This window comes from Sphaeramia orbicularis, chromosome 16, assembly GCF_902148855.1.
Source record: "Sphaeramia orbicularis chromosome 16, fSphaOr1.1, whole genome shotgun sequence".
Lineage (NCBI taxonomy): Eukaryota > Metazoa > Chordata > Actinopteri > Kurtiformes > Apogonidae > Sphaeramia > Sphaeramia orbicularis.
Window position 1 is genome coordinate 56,671,815 of NC_043972.1, and position 21,399 is coordinate 56,693,213.

The window sequence follows — 21,399 nt, forward strand, 5'->3', positions numbered from 1 at the left end:
AGAAAAACTCTTTATATAAGAAATTTTTACATCGAAGAACCAGTGAAAATGAGAAAAAGTATAAGTTGTATAAGAATACACTGACTTCCATTATAAGAAAACAGAAGATGGAATATTACAACAAACTGTTAGAGGACAGTAAAAACAACATCAAAATGACTTGGAAAGTAATTAATCATATCATTCGAAATACACACAACAAATCAGAATACCCCAATTACTTCTTAAATGGCTCAGGTGATGCAGTAGACACTTTAAAAAGCATTGCTGAAGAGTTCAACAATTACTTTGTAGGGGTTGGTTGTAATTTTGCCAGTAAAATTACTGTGTCTGAGAATAACAAAATGTATTTGATAATCTCATTAAAAGAAACAGCAATACTATGTTCCTTCATGGAATTGATGAAACTGATTTAACTGAGATAGTAAGAAAATTCAAAAACAAAGCATCAATAGATATGCATTCAGTTGATATGGCAGTTGTTGGAGAAGTCACTGGCCAAATTGTAAGCCTTCTGACCTATATATGTAATCTGTCCTTCCAAAAAGGTGTTTTCCAAATAACATGAAAACAGCAAAGGCTATACCAATATTCAAACATGGAGATAAGCACTGCATTGATAACTACAGACCAGTGTCCCTTCTTCCCCAGTTCTCAAAAATATTAGAGAAATTATTTGCTAAACAACTGGATCTTTTTACTGAAAACTATAAAATATTGAGTTAACATCAATATGGCTTCAGGGAGAATAGAACTACTGACAATGCAGTAATGGAGATGGTAGAAGAAATAGCAAAGGCAAATGAAAATGAGGAATATTCAGTTGGTATTTATATTGATTTACAGAAGGCATTTGATACTACAGATCACAGCATATTATTGAGAAAACTGGGGAAGTATGGGATAAGAGGTGTGGCTTATTCTTGGCTGAAAAGTTACTTGGAAAATAGAGAGCAATATGTACAAATTAACAATACTATGTCACAATACAGGAAGGTCACCTGTGGCATACCCCAAGGATCGGTGATTGGTCCAAAACTTTTTCTGCTCTATATTAATGATATTTGTAATGTCACTGAATCATTAAAATTTTTTATTTTTGCAGATGACACAAATATGTACTGTTCTGGGAAAAATCTAAAGGAACTTTTGTCCACGGTTGAAAGGGATTTAGAAATTCTTAAAACTTGGTTTGATGTCAATAGATTCTCACTTAACATTTAAAAAAACTCAATTTATGGTTTTTGGAAATTGAAAAGAAATCAATGAGGACATTACATTAAAAATATGTGATGCTGAAATTGAAAGAGTGTTTGATATAAAATTTTTAGTGTTGTTATTGATCACAAATTAATGTGGAAACTACATATTAGATATATAAAAGGAAAGATTGCAAAGTCAATGGCAATCTTGTATAAGTCCAGACAGTGGTGTGCACAGACATTTAGAGGGCCAGGTCCTTAGCCAACGAAAAAGGGCACCCGTCTCCTGAGTCCGACAATCCTGATCTGCAGCGTTTTCATAAATATTGGTCCGCAATAACTTGCCATCACTGTTTATTCAGTATTACACATATTTTAGAATTCTACAGAACAATGTACTGCTACTGCAATGGCCTTACACTTTTCACTAAATAACTAGAAAAAAATAAACAAAAAACATTCTACTTGTAAAGTACAGTGAGCACAGGCCTTAAGAGTCCAGGAGCAAAAAAATGACCAGAGGAGGATTATGAACCATCCAACCATGTAAAACTCTACAAAGCCAAACGTGAGTCACATAACCATGACAATCAGTAATTTACTGAACAGCCTCTATCAACCTGAACAAACCAATATCATAGAACCAATCTAGGACTGCACACTGACACAACTGTGCAGAAGGACTGACATTTGACTTGATCCAGGACAGAACAGAGCTGGTACTCTGGGCTGCCTGCTGCAAGTCTCTTTCCCTCTGTTTCTTTACTCTTTCCTTTCTTGGAATTTTGCTGCAAGTGATGAATAAGAAACATCAAATTGTGCACTACAATGAACATTGTAGGCCAGGGGTGTCAAACTCATTTTAGTTCAGGGGCCACATACGCTTAATATGATCTAAAGTGGGCCGGACCAGTGAAATAATATAAATAATAGGATAAGAACTTTTGAGTGAAAAAAGTAAATTCTGTAATGAAAATGTTTACATCTACGAATTGTACTTGAACATAACATGAACAAATATGAACAACCTGGCAATTTGTTAGTAAAATAAGTGCAATGTTAACAATATTACACCATAGTTTATCATTTATACAAGTGAATCACAACTTAGAGATCACAGTGGATCTACAAATACACAAAACATTAACAGGGAGAATATTAAGATTCCACATACTTCTCTTAAGACATTTCAGATATTCACATTTTTTGTAAAAAGCTTGTCTGTACATGTAAACATTTTTGTGTAATTTTACTTTTTTTGCGCTAAAACAAAGACACAAATTGACAGTTTTCCTTATTTACAGGTTATTATGAAAGTATTTTACTGGTTCTGATCCACTTTAGACTGAAATGACCTAAAATGATTTCAACATCCTTGATTCGTAGTATCTTCGGTGTAATTTTTGCATTTCACAAATTCATCCCAGGGGCTGGATTGGACCTTTTGGCGGGCCGGATTTGGTCCCTGGGCCACATGTTGGACGCCTGTGTTGTAGACATACAGATTTTTTTTCATGCTTGTGTAACTTATTATAATGACAAACAACGACTTTGACAATAATTTAATAATCTGAAACTTCACATCCCAATAATTTCCAAAAAAGGGGATTTGATTTAACTTTCATATTATGTGTAATACTCCAATCAATGTGAATGTATCATGAAGCCTAGTGTCTGGGTGTTCATGTCTGATCTGCTCCTCTGGTCCACTCCCCACAAACTACAAACTACAAACTCCACTGCCTCTGTTCAGCCTGACACCACAACAATACGCACTTTTAGACACAGTTTGGATTCATAGGCTATTATAGATTTGTGACTCTGGAAATATACCGGGTACTCACAACTTTTCACGCAAATAAGTAGCAGAGGATTTTCATTGATTTGCTGGTTTGATCCTCCATCTCTCCTCACATTATCAAATGCACTGAATTAGCATCACTGGGCCGTGACCTCTGTGACCTCTCTGTGACCTCTGTGACCTCTCCGCTTGTGACAGCTAATCAGTCGACACACACTAGTATTGGACTACTGGCTACACTAACCAGCCAAACTTGTGGGGAACGGGACAAAGATTTGCTTAAACAGTTGTAAGTCAAAGGCACCGCTATTCTGACCAGTTTGTCTCTTGCAAAAAGTCGAGGCCATGCGATGTGTGATCAGCAATAGTGGAGATCTGACCGCACTGAGCAGCTTGAGCAGGAGAGAGAGGCAGTGACAGGAGGAGGACTGGGGGAAGGACAGGAGACACTGGAAATTATTTGGATTTAACTTAATATTAAAATATGATTATAATGTCATGTCGATGCGGACTCTATTGTCTTCTTTGAATGAGGAAAAATATAAATAATTAAAAAAAATAAAATAAAATAAAATAAAAAAAAAAAACATCACCAGAAGGGCACCAAGGCCAGAGGGGCAGGTCTTGAGGGACACCTCAGGTCTATCTGTGCACGTCCCTGAGTCCAGAAATATACTCAACCACAAGGCACTCCATATGATTTACTGTTCACTTATACTTCCTCATATGTCATATTGTGTGGGAGTGTGGGGCTTGACATACAAAACAACTGTAAATACTACAGTCCTCCTACAAAAACGAGACATACAAATTATTAATAAGGTCGGTTACTATGAACATACTAATGAATTGTTTATTAAATCCCATATTAGGAAATCTAATGATTTGGTTTACTATAAAATAATGCAAATAATATATAAAGCCAAATTAAAGTTACTTCTTGTCTGTGTACAAAGGTTCTTCTCACTCAGCACATGAGTCTAAATATGATTTGCGAGATGTCTGTAAATTTGTTGAACAAAAAGCTAAAAAAGAGACTAAAAGAAGATGTATATCTGTTGTTGGAGTTAAACTATGGAATGAGGCCAGCATGGATTTAAGAATGTGTAGCCCATTTTTGATATTTAAAAAAATGGTACATAAAGAAATTTTTGAAGGATACAATTGTTAAGCTCTAATAAGTAATTGTTAAATAATTTATTTTTGATTCTACATTCAATTACCATTAATTTGGTGGGTTAAGTTTTCAGTTTTTCTGGTTTATTTTCACCTTTTTATGTTTTTGCTTGTTTGTTTGGTTGTATGCATTGTTTTTTTTTTGGTTTTTTTTGTTTTGTTTTGTTTTTTCCTATATTGAATGCTGTGTAGCTGAGTTTGTTCTGTAGGACAGGCATTAATATAAGCATTCTGCTTCTGCCTGTGCCTTTTCAGTCATTAACCTGTTTGTAATGTTTGTAGTGTTGTTGTTGACACTGGTTGTATTATTATGTGATAACTGAATAAAGAATTTCATCATCATCATCAAGATCATTGAGTTCATTCTAAATTAATCAGGTGATAAATAATTCTAGAGTATAAATCAATAATGTAGTTACTGTATGTGTTGGTCAGATGTTCTTGAGTCCAACCAGGTGAATCTAATGACAGACTATTTCGACCCGTGTGTCCACAGCCAACCATCAGATTTCCATCCAGCTGATGGATAGACCTACTACTGTATGGAAACATGGCACTGAAAACTGAACCGGAACACACACAACTCTACATCACATGAGGGAATCCAAACCCAGTTTCCTGCTGAGTCCTGGAGGATCGGTTCATCCATAGAGTCTGTGGTCAGAATAACATTTATATACAAGTGGTTTAGTGTGGCACTGAGGTCTAAAGGTCTGAATGAGGACCACCTACGCTGACTCTGATGAACGATCTTGTTTGAAGTTAAGACCAAAGTCCTTGGAGTCAGTACTCTTCATGGACACACAGCTGGGTCCAGGTCCGGGTCCAGGTCCAGGTCTGTGAATAGTGATGTCAGTGGTTTTAGTGCTGAGCTCTGACATGGAGAACAGTGGTGGACAGATCCAGATGGTGGTCTCACCTCTGAGCTTTGGGGGGTCTGTCGGGTCCGGGTCCACGTCCAGGTCCTGGTCCTAGGGGGGTCCTGTCAGTGGTCTTTGGGGGAGAGGCTCCCTCCTCTCTGTCCTCACACTGATCCATTCTGCTGAATCCACATCAGTCACACAACAAACACTGAAAACAGTAGAGTTCGAGACGTGGTTATATGATGGAGAAGAGTCAGATGTGGACCAGCGGGTCAGAGATAAACCAGACTCAGGGTTTTAGACCAAGACCTGCGTCCCACATCTCATATGGTGTGTGTTTAATGTAGATGTGACTTCATGAAGGTGTTTGTGGGTGCTGTTTGTGATGTGAATGTGAGTTGAAGTGTAATGGCGGATCCGTGTGTGTGTGTGTGTGTGTGTGTGCGCGCGCGCTGGTTCTGCTGTAGTTCTACTGTCAGTCCACTAGATGTCCTCCTGGAGCTGATAATGATACCTGAGGGGTAGGACAAGCACAGCTGATTCTCAAAGTCTAGTAAGAAAATACGTTGGTGATGATGAACGATGACCACGTGATGACGGTTTCTCAGATTTCCATTAAAACCTGAAGGACTAAGCCAGTCCAGAGTGGAAGTCACATGACGGAGGTCACATGACAAGAGGTCATTGAAGTGAATCTGAACTGTGTTCACTGGTCAAGGGGAGGTATACATGTGTGGTCAAACATTCAAACTGTCCTCCAATACTTTATTATACCTCATTTTTTTCCAAATTTTGTGTAGTTTTTTGATGTTTTTGGTTTTGAAAAATTCCACTTGATAAAAAAAGTTCCATCCATTTGAAGACGGGCAGATCTGAAAAGCAATTTATTCTTTGTTTTGAAATATTGTAAAGATTTGAAAAATGTAATGCATGAAGTATTTTTTTTTTTTCGTATTTTCCTTTTTATTCTGTGTATCCAACATACTGTGGTCAGATTTTTATATGACCTTTTCCAAAAACTCATTTTTATTGCATTTAAAGTTTGGAGCCTGGATATTTTAGGCATTTGATCCGTTACCATGAAATTTGTGTGTGTGGGGGGGGGGGTTTGTTTGTTTTTGTTAATGGTTTTTCTTGGAACTGGAGAGTAAAAATCTCAGAAAGTAAAGATATTTATAGCTATTTTAAGGTACCTTATACAGTTGTTTTCTAAATTTTAGATAACTAAGTGAACTTTGCATGTGTTTGTCTTTGATCTGTTTCTGACGACTATCGTACTTGTACTAAATATTGGACCAAACCATCTTGAGCATATGGTTCTATTACATTTAAGCTAACCAAGTGTACACAAATATAAATGAACACTAACGTATGTATTGATGAAGAACAGGGTGTGTCAGAATTAGTCACTTTTATTTCCTTTATAGAATTGATTAGCTATATGTAACAAAAACATTGGGCGCATGTCCAACAGAAGTTTTGGTTCAAGTGAATTATCTAGAATTTTTAAAACCAGTTTTCTTAAAAATGTCCTGACAAAAATATCTTAACTAGGTGCATGTCATCTACCAGCCCTTGTGTTCAAGTACTTATTCGAGCAGGGGTTCTCCAACTTTTTACAGTGGAGTACCCCCGAAATAGACTTTTTACAGCGGAGTACCCCTTGAACTATACTTTTTACAGCAGAGTACCTCCTGAAAAATACTTTTTACAGTGGAGTACCCCTGAAATAGATGTTTTACAGCAGAGTACCCCTGTCATTGATAAGAAAAATAAATAAATCGGTCATTAATTAATAAATGAACCTTTCATCAACATAAAATAATCTACTCTTATAAACTCATTTTGAATCTTATAAAATATAAATGTTCTTCAAATGTTATCAAAGCTTCAACAAGATAATTGACAATAAAACTATTACATGAATGTATTTATTGTGTTTTATAGTTCTGCATTAATTCTATTTATTTGTTTTGTATTCGGTACATGATGACTTATTGCATGGATTTTTCCCAAAAATATTTCCAGTAACCCCTGGGGGTACGGGTACTCCACTGTGGGAACCCCTGGATTAGAGGAAGTTTATGAATATGGAAAGTCCAAGTGCAATGAAAGTCAAAGTCCTGGTAGAAAACCTCCTTTGGGTTTCCTCCTGAGGATCTGATCAGTGAGGTTTCAGTTCCAGCAGAATGTACAAACTGTCATCTTTAGTTAACAATGTCTGATAAAAGAAGAACATCCAGGTACTCCATTTAATGATGTACATGTCCTGGTTCCTTATATTCCATATGTTGTATATAATACAGCTGGAGTTGAAAACTTATGTGTTTGTTTTCTTCAAACTAAATACTGCTTTTGAGATGATAGTCTGGTTGGATCCGTTACTTTCTTTTACCCCAAAAGAAATTTGAATTAAGGCTAATTTTTGCTCCAACACTAACTGGTGTCATAGAAACACATATTCAATATATATTTACACATATTTAATTGTGTTTTATGTGAAGTTTTGTTAGGAACGGGACATTTTAACCATTTGTGTAAGTACAAAAATACTGATGTTCTTGTTTTTTTTCTCTGTTACCAGGCTTATTTTGGCATTTTTTAACCACAAATATATCATTTAAGTCAGTCATCAAAGTCCTTATAAATACCTACCAAATCAGTTTTATCAGTTCCTTTGGGTTATGTAGTTAGAACAGGATACCCATTTGAACAGCTAATGTTTGGATGGGTTAGCACATGCCCAGACCACTGGAAACCTGCCTAGAACCTTTTGTAAATGCTGTAGTATTGTGTAAATGCAGTTACTTGTTTTGCCCACCAGATGTCAAACTTTTATTTGTATATCGCGTAGCATAAGGTCACCTTCCGTTTAACCCGGATGTTTAGCCATTAGCTCAGAGGAAGATGATTAGCACATATGTTAACAGGTTGTTAAGCTGACAAGACTGCTTGAACTAAGATTACTCCCTCCCATTTGGAGCTACTAGAGGGCAAAGTGGTTAGTATACCATTAAATATTGTAACTTTATGTTATTTGTTATTTTACAGACTATATTTGTAAATTTATTGTTTATTCTGTGTCTAGTTCTACGATGGTGATGGTGATGACCAGGACGATAGCTTAAAGATGATAACGATGGTTAAGATGGTGAATGTAGCCTAAAGGTCTGGAGCATCGTACTGCTATCTGTGCATCAATAAAGAAAACCATCTGTATTTGAAGAACTGGAGTCTGTAATGCTTCAATGAGCGGCATACCTTTAATGACATTAATGTTCTGTAGGTTTAAGTGTCTGCACTCAAACATGAACATGCAGTTTCAAGGGAGTAGGTTTGATTCTAACATTGGTGGGGACACCAAAGTGCTCCAAGGCAGCACTCTTGAAAGCTGATGTTTTTTTGCATTTGCGATCATAATTTCACATCATGTAGAGCTGATCAAACAAGCAAACAATCATAGTCAGTCGGTTCTAGGGATTTTGGCACCCAAGGCGAGATATAAATTTGGTGCTGCCCCCCCCCCCCCCCCCCCCCTTTAAAAAACAAACACATGCAAACAAACACACACATATACACTACTGGTCAAAAGTTTTGGAACACCCAAATATTTCCAGTTTTGTATTGAAATTCAAGCAGTTCAAGTCCAGTGAACAGCTTGAAATGGTACAAAGGTAAGCAGTGAACTGCCAGAGGTTAAAAAAAAAAAAAAAAAAAAGTAAGGTTAAACCAAAATGAAAAATAATGTAGATTTCAGAATTATACAAAAAGGTGAACAAGAAATGGGTTAACAACTTAAAGCAGTTCTGCAGCAATGAAGGTTTATCAAGCCTCGAAAGCTGGTGCTACCAATTCCTACAGATGTCCCAATGTTTCTTAATTACTTCCAACCCCCTGTCTGCATAAAAGTAGTGTTGGAGCACACTTTGATACCATACCGTTGTGAGCATTACTTGAACAGTACTGTACTGCAGAAAGTAGTGTGTTACTATAAAAATGGAAAAGAGGAAAAGGTAATTAATGATAGAAGAGAGACAGACCATCATTACACTTAAAAATGTAGGTGTATCTTATAGAGAAATTGCCAAGTAAGTCAAGGTGTCATTAAGTACAGTTTCCTTTGAAGCATGAGAGGAGATGCACAAAGCAGCCAGCAGTAAACCACATAGAAATATATATCAAACTGCCAACTAGCAGTAAACCACATAGAAACATATATAAACCACACAGAAACATTAATAAACCAGCCAACTAGCAGTAAACCATATAGAAATATATATAAACCACACAGAAACATAAATAAATCAGATATACACATGTATAACCCAGTTCAGCAGCAGTAAAACACACCTTAGCAGATATCTCATATCTTAATCATCTTCAGTTCCGTTATTAGCCAACTTTGCTTCATTTCAGTTCAGCTAGCTATTACTAGTAACATAAAATATTTTTCAACATTATAAAAGGTTATATACCTCTGTAATTGGATTACCAAGAATTAATTAGCAAGAATTAAGAAGAGGAAAGCTCTGGAAGCAAACGCAGCCAAATGTGCCGATATCTGCAACTTTTTCACAAAAACGACCTCCGGTTGGAAACAACTAATGAGGACGATGAACCGGGTAAACCACCTTTCAAGTTAGTTAATTATCGAGTCAATGAATTGTGTGGCATTGTGGCGTGTAACATAACGTTATGCAATTTAAATAATAGTATGATGCGACGCCCCATAACTGGGAAACTTTGTCTTGTAGCTCCTCAGAGTCAGAAAGCAGATCCAGCAGCAGACACCAGCCATGAGCCCACAAGTCCAGAGTGGGCAGGTAGGACTGCTCAGAGAGGGAAGAGGATTAGAAGAAATAGGCTCCAATGAAGAGTATGGTGTAGGCCTGTTCAGTATGAAAGGTGTTCTGAGATGCTAGATGATTCAGCACAACATGAATGAAACTGACACCAAGGCTTTGAAAATAGAAGATTTGTGCTGAGAATTATGAGCATTTTTAAAATGTGCTTTAGTGTCAGAAGCAGAGCCAGGAGCCAGTAGTGATGAGGGGATTGTTCCTGTCAGGATGGAAGGAAAAGGTGAGCTGTTGGAACAGACTGTGTGAACAAGCATTAGTTCCAGTAAAACCACTTTCTAGACCCAAACCATAGTCCTGACAAATGTAAATATCTTAATTAGTTAAGTAAGTCAAAATGTCTGTAGATATTATTTTTTATTGTGATCCAGGTGCAGGTGAGTCTAGAGAAACTGGATGAAGTGTGAAAGGGAGAGCAGAGTCTACTGATGACAGAGGAGCAGCTCAGCAGCACAACCCTGAACCACTAGGCACAAATGACACAGATGAAGATGAGTCTGTTGTTAGCTTTGACTGCTTTGCTCACGCTCAGTCACAGGACATACAGACATTTTTTCCTTATCATCCTCATCAAACCCCTAATATAACTATACCAAAAGTTTTCAATAGCAAAGATGGAACAAACCGCAAGTAAGTTGTGATGGAAATCTTTTGTTGCAGAGGATACAAAAATGATAGTTATTAGAAAGTGCAGGAAGCTTTATTTTTTGTAATTATTTTTTTATTTAATATTTTTATATATTCTTTTATTTCATTTCAAACATTTTAAAGGTTTGAAAAATGTTAACACTTATAAGAACAAAAATATAGATTCTGTTATTGTTGTGTTGTGAGAAATAATTATGTTGGAGATGTGGATGTGCACTCACTGTTGAAATAAATCCACATTGTGAAGCAACCTTTGCTAGCGCTGAATTGGAAATATTTTAGAAAATACACTGAATTACAAGGCTTTGCAGAACACTGTGTAGACCTAACATGTAAGGTTATAATTCCATGATTTTAATAATAATTGGTCGTGATCTAAAGTGGGCCGGTCTGAGGTATGAAACTCCATGGCTGAAAATGAGTCTCAGTCCGGCCCTGCCTCTGATATTCAAATCCGTCTAGCTGACGTGACCCAGGCAGAACAAATGCATACATGTTGACAACTTACGCTAAGTGGTTGGAGATACGAACTGCCTCCTGTCCGGTCCAACTAGTGGGTAACTGTAGCTTTTACAAGTAGATGGAGTAACAGCGGGGATGGCCAATCACATGTACGATAGCAAAACCACAGAGCCAATCAGAGAGTGATAATTAGGTTAGAGGCGGGACTTCTAGCAGAGACCGACTGTTAACCCTTTGTATGCCATAATCTTTGACTTGTAATCTTTGACTTTGTCCTGGTTGTATTGACCGGGACAACACAGTTGTGGATGGATATTGGTAGGGACGTGGCCCTAGCGTCCCTACGCAATTCTACGCCCCTGTGTGGTTTATTTGGACACAATAGCTGATTGGTTTAGATTTGAGGCCTGAGGGTGACATCAGAGGTCAAAGGTCAGTGTGTTGGATCCTCCAATAGGAGTCCTCATATCTGTGAAATAACTCAGCTGTTCAGAGGAACACAAAACCAGGACAGTGTGTCTGTCAAATACCACAGTTTGGGGTGTTTTGGTCACATGATGCTCAAACTGTTGAGTCTGTGCTGTTCATTCAAAGCACATCTGGATCTGTCTATTACATGTTCCACTGAAATGGACTCAGTCCATATTTGAATCTGGTGTGGTACTGCTTTCGTTTCCAGCTGTTTACAGACCTACTGCAGTCCAGCTCTGATCCACACTGATCTGATTAAATCCTGTTGTATGTCACACCAGTTCTTATGGTGTTTGGCTGCTATATATACACATTTTTGTCCTTTTGCGTGCTATTAGATGCCATTTGACGGCGTATCAATTTACTCCCAGACCTCCAGTTCACATAACACTCACCCTCAGGGCGTGGAGTTTGACGCACCGTGAACACACATATGGAAAGCTTATAATGGAACAGATAACACGCCAATTAATGCCAAATAAAAGTGGTGTGCATATTTAGGCAGGTCCTGATGTCCCGTTGCTTTGATGGTCAGCCCTGGGGCCTGTTTCATGAAACTAGGATTCCGTCATCCAGGATGACTGACTAAGCCGTGTTCAACGAATCCAAAACATGGGAGTCCAGGCTTTATCGGTTTCACACAGACCAAGCCAGGATGAACGGACATGGATTCATCAAGCCAGGTTGAACTCATCCTGGATAAGTGCGTGCACCCGGCTTCCTCAAATAGACTCCGACATTGATCACAGATTCACTGATTCACCATGGTAACTAGAGCAGCGGACTTTACCCCGTCGGACACAAAACTCCTCATTTTGGCTAACGAGGAAGTAAAGGACCAAATCAAAAAGAAAGACAACACCACCACAGTTACAAAAACAACCAGAGACAGCAGTAAAGGATCACAGACCACCTGAATGAGTAAGTAGTGCACAAACACACACTGACTGCTTCACTGAAACCATCACAATTATAACCCAAAAAGTTAATTAACACCTCCAAAAATGGAGTTGTGAAATTGTAAGTTAAACTGACTGTAGATGTGAGTGAAACTGTGTAAATGGAACTGCATCAGACTGAAGAACTCTGATAAATAGATGAGCTCACTGACTTCAGTGAATTTACCTTTGGGATAAATAAAGTTAACTTATCTTATCTTATCTTATCTTATCTTGTTTTATCGTATCATGATTCATGACTTTGATATTGTTAATTAACCCATAAAGACCCAAACATCAATCACTACTGATCTAAACTGTTTAATGCCTGTTGATCCACTAATCCTATTAATCCATGTCAATAATTGGTGTAAAATACAGTTCTTCATCTTTTCATGGTCATCAGATATGACCCACGTTCAGAGGCTCCGTAGTGAACGTGGAAACACCTTCATCTTCTACAGCATTGATTCACCTGTAAAACCCATGGAGTTGGATCAATGACAGTGGATGGACACACTGGGTTTATGTTCAGTTAATGACAGATTGGACTGAAAAAGACAGTTTATTCAGTTTGATCTGTTTCTGATAGAAGAACCATCAACTGTAATCTGAGCTTTAATGAACTTCTACATGATCAGTGAATTAAATATAGGAAAATATCTGATTTATACTGATAAAATACAAACTACAGAAGATAATATTATAACAAATGGAGATAAATCACGTAAGAAAGGTTAGATATAGAGAACATTCATTTGTGAACTGACATTAAAGTAGTGCTGGGCCTTTATGGGTTAAGGAACACTGTTCATTGTTTGGTTTAATATTCATCTTATCATTTCAGATGGTCCATGCTGACTGTCTCATCAGTGTTGTGTCTCAGTGGTCTGGTTCTCGTTCTGGTTCAGTCCATGACTCCTGAGTCTATTGGACCTCTGGAATCTGTCAGCGCCGATCACAAGGTGAACCACACAACCTCTATTAACAACCACTGTTTCCATCAGATCTGTGTCCAGAATGTCACTGTATTTATGAGGTTGTGATGCTGAGGTTTTGTGTTGACAGGTGAACTGTCTGTTGTTTCTGGGGGCCAGGGGGTCTACCTACCAGCCTTTTCTCCTGACACCATACACAGACCCCCAGGAACCACAGCAGGCCTACAGTCATGCCCAGGACCAGGATCCAAATGACCTTTGACCTCCTGAAGGAACGCTTTCACTGTCTTCACCACTTAAGGGTCAGCCCTTTGAGGTCATGTGACATCACTGTGGCCTGGACTGTCCTCCACAATGTGGCCTGAGGGAGGGAGGGAGGGAGGGAGGGAGGGAGGGAGGGAGGGAGGGAGGGAGCCCCCCCCCCAAAAAAAAAAAAAGTGCATCACACATGGACTGGGACAATCCTGCCATTTTCCCTGATGACCACAGTGGGCAGCTGGTCAGCTGGCCAGGGACCAATATGTGTTTGATTATTTTAGTTCACATGCATGATTTAAGGTAAATATGTCCTGCAGGGGCAGAAGATTTTTTTTTTTTTTTTTTTGTTATTCAATTTAAATTGATTTGGCCTGTATTGGTGTTTGTGTTACATACTGTGGATATACTGTGTGTTTATTGTGTGTATACTGTATTTATACTGTGTATATACTGTGTGTATACTGTGTATACTGTGTGTACTGTGTTGCAGGGAGGCTACTGCATCCATTCATTGGTCTGGTCATTTGTTACGTATAGATTTGTCTTGCATTTCTTTCAGTGTACAGACATGTGTATTTATTTCAATGTACAGACATGTATTTCTTTCAGTGTACAGACATGTATTTCTTTCAGTGTGCAGACATGTGGGCTGTATTCTACCTTTAAATGTGTATTTATTCTTCTGTTCTATCTGTTCTATGTTTTGGTTCTGTTCTTTCCATCTTGTACAGTCTCTGTGTGACTTCAGTTTTAAAGGAGCTGATGGTTTTACTTGCTTTAACTGATCCTTATTCAATAAAGGAACATCATATTACTCTTTGTGTATTTATATTTATATGCTGTATATAGTCTATGGGAAACTGTCAGTTACCTAAGTATAAATATTACACAGACTGAAATGTAATCAGATTCCTTGGAATAACTATATAAAAGAAGTGACATTGTTGTATGTTGTAGTGCATGGAGGTGTGGGTGAATACTGACAGAACTAATACAAATCCAATCAACATTATTCAGAAAAGATAATCAAGTGTCCTATAGGGAACACACACATCAGTTTATGATCAAATTAAAAATTTTAAAGTTTAGTGACTTAGTCCACTTTAAAACAACCCAATTTATGTTCCAAAAAAAAAAAAAATCTGTTGCCTGTTCATATTCAGAGCTTGATTAAAATATGGGAAATTATTTCTAATTTCAGAGGAAGTCATGTGTTCAATAAACCTTCTGTTAGAACAAATATGAACACATTTAGTCTGTGTGTTGGAGGAAATGTTTGGAACAAGTTCAATCCTGAGTTCAAAGACTGTGCAACACTATTTATGTTTAAAACTAGGTTTAAATGTCATGAAAATATATGAATGTGAATGTTCATTTTTTCACTCAAACTATTGAATTGTTTAGTTTTTTGTTGTTTCTGTTGTTACTAAGCTAAAGGCGTTGGTAACTATTTTATTTCATTTTGTTTGGTGATATGAATGGGGGCGTCAGCAGAATGATCTTAGGCTTCAGCCTATTCCTTTACAGACTCTAGTTTTTAAACATTGTATCTGCATAAATGTCTAATGTTTGAAATGTCTGAATAAACACAACTGAACTGAACTGATTTAATGATTGCAAAATCATCTAAAATCATCATTTATGTAAAATTATTGAAATTAATAATCACAAATGTTTATATACTGACAGTGGGTCTAGGTACTGTGATTCCATTGTGTAGTGGGCAGTGGAATAACTATTTGTTTCCATTTGTGGTGACTGTTGACTGAGATGACGGAGGAGATAAAATAAATCCTGGAACTTAGCCTGGTCTGGACCAGGCTAGCTCCACAGACTAAATCTCCATGGTAACTTATATCAAAACATATCCTGCTTTCCCCTATCCTGCTTTTGTGAAACCGGATCATGGATAAATTGAGCCAGGATAGCCAACATATCCCGGCTTAATCCCTTATCCTAGTTATGTGAAACAGGCCCCTGGTCTGAGGATTTGAACTAATTTGTGTTGTGGAAACACATGAACGTGCTCTCCTAGATCATGGTGTCAGTACCAGTTGGTCATCCCCACATCCACCTCAACACTTGAGGGGGCGGAGCCTGTAAGCACTGCCCCAGACTAAGGATGATGTTTCTAATCACTTTGCCCTTTAAATTCTTTTGACTCTTTTCCAAACCAGCTGCAGACCTTATTATTTCCACAGGCTTTGAATGAGCTGTGGGTTTTCAGACCATGTTCTTTAGTTTTTATGCCTGTGGACGGAGCTGTGTGTCTGTGTTTGTCTGTGGATCCTACTTCTGATTTGACTCAAAAGCACTTTGTGAATTCTTTCTGTGAAAAGTTTGATTTAAATAAACTTTTCTTACTTATTTTTGATGAATGTGGGACAGTGAATCTAACCCCCCTTTACGGTGGTTCAGCTGGTCCACAACCGCCTGAGGCTCAGACGTGGGTCAGCTGCAGAAACATCAACAGGAAACACTTTAAATCACTTCTTGTTTTTAAGTATCTGTTTCTGTGGCATAACATTAAATCAATCATTGTCACAAAGCGGCTGACATTGACTTCCCCCATTTTGAATCTAATGACTGTTGATTTTCTCTGTACTTTTACTGATGGTAAAGTTTCCAGTTCAACACACAGTCCCGTCTAATCTAAATAGTCCAGAGGAGTTTAGTGGACCAGTGAGGAGAAAAACCCTGACCCTCAGTAACATCATCAACAACAACAACACTGAGTTCAACCCCTGAGTTTCACATCAGCTTCTACTCTGAGGCTTGGTCTCATCACAGTCACTTCAGACGGACTCCAACACATGGATTAAAGCTCATCCAGTTTCTACTGTTTCTGCTGAAGTAAAGAACCCACAGTGAAGGAAGTGAGAGTCAAACAGGTCCAACATTACCTTCATGCAGAGACGCAGAGACTCACAGCTGCTGCCGTTTGGAGAGGAAGTAGAAATGAAGCCAACATGAAGTGGATGAGAGGAGGAGGAGTCAGAACAGAGAACATGTTTACAACAGTTTCTACTGTTGTTCCTTCATAGACTGATAGGAACCACTACATGAAGCACTTTGTGCTACATGTAACATGTATGAAAAGTGCTATAGAAATAAAGTTTGATTGACTGATTGATTGAACCATTATCTGGGTCCAACTTTTCCTCCACTTCTATCACATTTAGAACCCAAACTAGATCCCACTGACTTTGGGATGAATCCTCAGTGACAGATCTTCAGTTTTTCTTCGTATTCTTCTTCCATCCTTTATGTCAGCAGGTCAAACCTGCCCTGAGATGAAAACCTCAGTAAATGAGGACAGAACCAACACCTTTCCTCCATAAATGAGTCCATAGAGGATGGGTTTGGGTTCAGTGGTACAGAGGATTCCTCAGCTGGGAGGGGCTCACAGGGTTGACCTTTGACCTGTTTCCTGTTGGTTTCCAGTGTTGCTGAGCAGTGGTTGTGTGTTGGAGATTCCAGCCAGTCCAGGCTTGTACTTGAACTTGGACTAATGTTAGTTCAGTCTAATCCAGTGGTTCTCAAACTGTGGGGCGGGACCCGTAGGGGAGGTGTGAAGTTTTACCAGGGGGGTCATGGGATCAGTCCTGGGTGTTTGTTTTGTTCTTCAGGTTAGAACATGTATCAGGTGGAACTAATGTTTGAGCGTTGGAGCACCCTGGACTCATTTTAGGGACGTCCACCAAACCAATCTACTGCCATGGTCATAGTTGTAGATAACTGCACATTTCCTATTTTTGTTTGTAAAAATATTGTCTCAGGGAGCAGTCTGAGTTTATTTATATTGTTCAAGCAAAAATCAAAGTTATTTTGAACTTCAATTATTAATTTAACCCTTCTGCTGCCTTCGTCTTGAGCACGATAGGCCCTCTTTGACCCAACAAAGACAGTGGGAGGGCAGTTTATACTCAAAATTGGAATTCAGAGGGTCCGTTTAACCTGACGAGAACAGAGAGAGAGAGAGAGAGAGAGAGAGAGAGAGAGAGAGAGAGAGAGAGAGAGAGAGAGAGAGAGAGAGAGAGAGAGAGAGTGTAGGAATATACAGAACCACAGGTCATTTCTGACAAAAGACTGCAGGAGCGTTAATTATAGTTAACAAATGATTTAAAAAAAAAAAAGCCTAAAGTATTGTTCCAATATTGATGTTTCTTTCAATCACAGTTCTAATTGCACCACTGTTCCAATGTTGTTGGGGTTGAGGGGGGCCTGGAGGTTTTTGGTCCTCCAAAGGGGGTCTCACAGATCCAGATGGAGGACCCCAGGTGTCAGTGCCAGTGCTGAATATTTGCTGCAGTAGTCAGACACATTTAGAGTTTGGATCCAGGTTCATCAGTCCCTGCACATGATTGACAGGTGTTGACTGAACTCATGTTGAGTTACCTGAGGACAACAAAAACCATTCTCAGATTATGGGAAATGTTTGGATTGGTCCATTTCCATAAACATTTTCCAGACTGAAATGTTCAAACGTACATTATTAAACTATGAATCTCCGCTGAATTCAGATGAAAAAGACGTGGTTTATTTCCGCTGCTGATTGACAGTGAAAGCAGTGATCACATGTGTCCAGGTCACAGGAATCACTAAGTAAATAATTATTAAATCAATTATCTTCATATTTATCCTGAGTTCATATTGTGTCAGTCTGATAGAAGTGTATTTACCTGGATGCAGGTCCTGAACCTGTGGGTCGGACTCATTCCCAGTGTCTGTGACTGGGACTGAATGAGGTCTGTGCTCTGCCACTGCTGTTCTACTTTTATTCTGTTACTACCTCAGCCAAGGAGGTTATGTTTTTGCCGGCGTTGGTTTGTCTGTCTGTCTGTCTGTCTGTCTGTCTGTCTGTCTGTCCGTGTGCAAGATAACTCAAAAAGTTATGGACGGATTTGGATGAAAATTTCAGGAAATGTTGATACTGGCACAAGGAACAAATGATTACATTTTGATAGTGATGGGGGGGGGCACTGATCTGCCTTGGCGGAGGTCTGTACTTTTCTAGTTTCATACTGTAGTGGGGAAAAGCATTGACATTTCATTCTGTATATACTTGTATATATGATAGACAATAAAGTCTGTCCAAGTCTAATATAGGATATACACAGGCAATATAGGATATATACAGGCACTATAGGATATATACAGGCAATTTAGGATATATACTGTCAGGATCTGCGCTCGTTTTGACTTTCAGCTCCTCCCTTTTGGTCATGGACCTGTGGCTCTCGGCTCCTCCCTTTTTTGGTTGTGGACATGTCTGTATGACCCTCAGTATCTCCTGATTATATTCATATGACTCACCTGCTGGCGCTGCATGGCTGCAGCCAATTATCTCTGCCCTATTTAAGGCTTTGGTTTGCAGCCATGCAGCGCTGGTCCATTTCTCCATATCCTCTCCATAACCCGGACATTTATTCATATTCATCCACGGACTCTGACCCAGGTTTTGTGCTTTTTTTTTATGGACTCTGTCTCAGCTTTTGTTAGGTTTTCCGTTGTTTGGTTTTCTTTTTTTTGTTAAATAAACTTGTATTTTTTTTCACTTCAGTACTGTGCATTTGAGTCCTCATTTCCCCTTCGTGACAGAATGGACCAGCCATACCTGGACTCAGCCGGTACTGAAGGGACCCGTTTTTTCGTTTTTTCCGTGTTTTTAGTTTTTTCATCCCTGGTTTCGTTCGCCTTTCCATAGTTCTCCTCTATACCGTCGCTCTGCGCTTCCCTGCCCTATATCCGGCTTTTCTGAGACTTACCTTTGTCCTCACCCTTGTCCTCAGCGACGGCGGCTCGGTCTCCTCCGTGCCGGTTGGTTCGGGAGGTCCCGGAGCCGTTGGGTGCATACCCCGGTTTTTCTCCCAGTGTGTCTCTGTTCCCTGTTTGTTTCCTGCCTTGTTTTACCGGCGTTCCCATGTTGTGTGGGGCCACGGACCACGCTGAGTCCGGGCTCTCCTCCCGTGTTGTTTTTTCCGGTGAGTTTCTGTCTCTCGTCTGTTTCCGCCTCGTGTTCCAGTGTCCTATTCCTTGTGGGGACCTGGGCCTTCGTGGGGTCCGGGTTCTTCTCTTGTGTCTTTTCCTTCGTGTGTCTAATGATTTCTGTGAAGTTCATTAGTTTTGATCTGTCTGTCCATGTTAGTTTGTTTGTTCTGCTTGTTTTATTCGTTCCTCCCTGTCTCTCTCTGTCCGTGTGTGCCGTTTTCTGTGTGTTTCTCTGAGCGTATTTTTCTGAGTATTTCTGTGTGTATTTGTCTTTCTGTGTATTTTTCAGTCTGTTTCTTAGTCTGTGTGAATTTCCTAGTTTCTGTGTGTGTGTATTTCTCTGTGGGTGCGAAATTTTTTATTTTATATATATATTTTTTTTTTTTGTCAGTGTGTGTTACTGCAGTCCATGTGCGTTATATATTCCCCGTGTTTTTTTTTTTTTTTTTTCAGTCTGTCTTTAGTCTCTTTATTCTCTGTCTGCAGTTTGTCTGCAGTTTTCATCAGTTTCTCCTTAGTTCAGTTCTTTCCCTGTTTGTCCTTTAGTTCTGTTTCATGCAGTTCATGTTCTTCAGTTCCATTTTATCGTTCTCATCAGTTCAGTTCTGTAGATTGTCCGTGTCTCTGTGTCTGTCTGTCCGTGCTTCTCAGCTTGGCCTAGTTCCCTTTTTTTTTTTTTTTTTCTTTTCCTTAGTACTACCTGGAGGCTAGTACGCCGTCTGGTAGTTTCCCCTCCTTGAAGTCCGGTTCCGGCCGCGCAGCGTTTTTTGAAGCCTGATTCAGTTTGTCCGTGCAGCGTTCCTGCAATCTGTTTCTGTCTGTTTGCGCAGCGTTTTTTAAAGCCTGTTCCTGTCTGTTCCTGAAGTCCGGTTCCGTCCGGCAGCGTTCCTGAAGTCCGGTTCCGTCCGGCAGCGTTCCTGAAGTCCGGTTCCGTCCGCGCAGCGTTCCTGTTTCCCCGTCTCGGCCTCGCTCTTTGTGTCTCCCCGTCTCGGCCTCGCTCTTTGTGTCTCCCCGTCTCGGCCTCGCTCTTTGTGTCTCCCCGTCTCGGCCTCGCTCTTTGTGTCTCCCCGTCTCGGCCTCGCTCTTTGTGTCTCCCCGTCTCGGCCTCGCTCTTTGTGTCTCCCCGTCTCGGCCTCGCTCTTTGTGTCTCCCCGTCTCGGCCTCGCTCTTTGTGTCTGTCCAGTCTCAGAGTCCATAGTCCTGTCTGTCCACTCTCAGAGTCCATAGTCCTGTCTGTCCACTCTCAGAGTCCATAGTCCTGTCTGTCCACTCTCAGAGTCCATAGTCCTGTCTGTCCACTCTCAGAGTCCATAGTCCTGTCTGTCCAGTCTCAGTCAGCCAGAGTCATGGGTCCAGCCATAGTCCAATTCCAGTCGATGTCTGTAGTCCAGTCTTTGTCCGGTCAGTCTTGTCTCAGTTAGAGTCACTAGTCCAGTCATATTCAGTTCTAGTCAATGTCCTAAATCCAGCTAGAGTCCTGTCTGCCACAGCCCTGGAGATCCACGAACCAGGGGATTTTTCTGACCTGTTTCGGAGGGTTTCTCATGTCCTGGTCTGGAGGTTTTCCACGTCCTGGTCCGGAAGTCTGCCCTGAGGTGCTTCAGCAGTCTTCCCGGAGGCGCTTCATGCCGCTTCACCGGGAGGTGCTTCAGCCTGTTCGCCCTGAGGTTCTGCAGCCAGTCCGCCCAGAGGCTCTTCACGCCGTTTCACTGGGAGGTGCTTCACCCTCTTCGCCCGGAGGCTCTTCACGCCGTTTCACCGGGAGGTGCGTCAGCCTGTTCACCCTGAGGTG

At 39.8% G+C, this 21,399-nt stretch overlaps 4 protein-coding genes and 1 pseudogene across 16 annotated transcripts in view; 2 read left to right on the top strand and 3 right to left on the bottom strand.

Annotated features, from left to right (window-relative positions):
• Positions 1-16,612, bottom strand: part of LOC115436244 (protein NLRC3-like) — a 43,590-nt gene extending 26,978 nt beyond the window's left edge. Inside the window, exons 1-3 of the mRNA XM_030159040.1 lie at positions 16,520-16,612; positions 5,099-5,218; positions 4,912-5,016 (exon numbers count right to left, since the gene is read on the bottom strand). Of these exons, the coding sequence (XP_030014900.1) occupies positions 4,912-5,016; positions 5,099-5,217 (224 nt within the window). The 5' untranslated portion in view covers position 5,218; positions 16,520-16,612. The remainder of the gene's footprint in view (positions 1-4,911; positions 5,017-5,098; positions 5,219-16,519) is intronic.
• Positions 1-21,399, bottom strand: part of LOC115435836 (uncharacterized) — a 1,131,008-nt gene that overhangs the window by 355,850 nt on the left and 753,759 nt on the right. The window lies entirely within an intron of this gene.
• Positions 1-21,399, top strand: part of LOC115436331 (zinc finger protein 658B-like) — a 763,626-nt gene that overhangs the window by 120,950 nt on the left and 621,277 nt on the right. The window lies entirely within an intron of this gene.
• Positions 1-21,399, bottom strand: part of LOC115436291 (zinc finger protein 239-like) — an 887,505-nt gene that overhangs the window by 79,785 nt on the left and 786,321 nt on the right. The window lies entirely within an intron of this gene.
• LOC115436250 (zinc finger protein 850-like) overlaps positions 1-21,399 on the top strand; it is a 194,820-nt pseudogene that overhangs the window by 47,339 nt on the left and 126,082 nt on the right.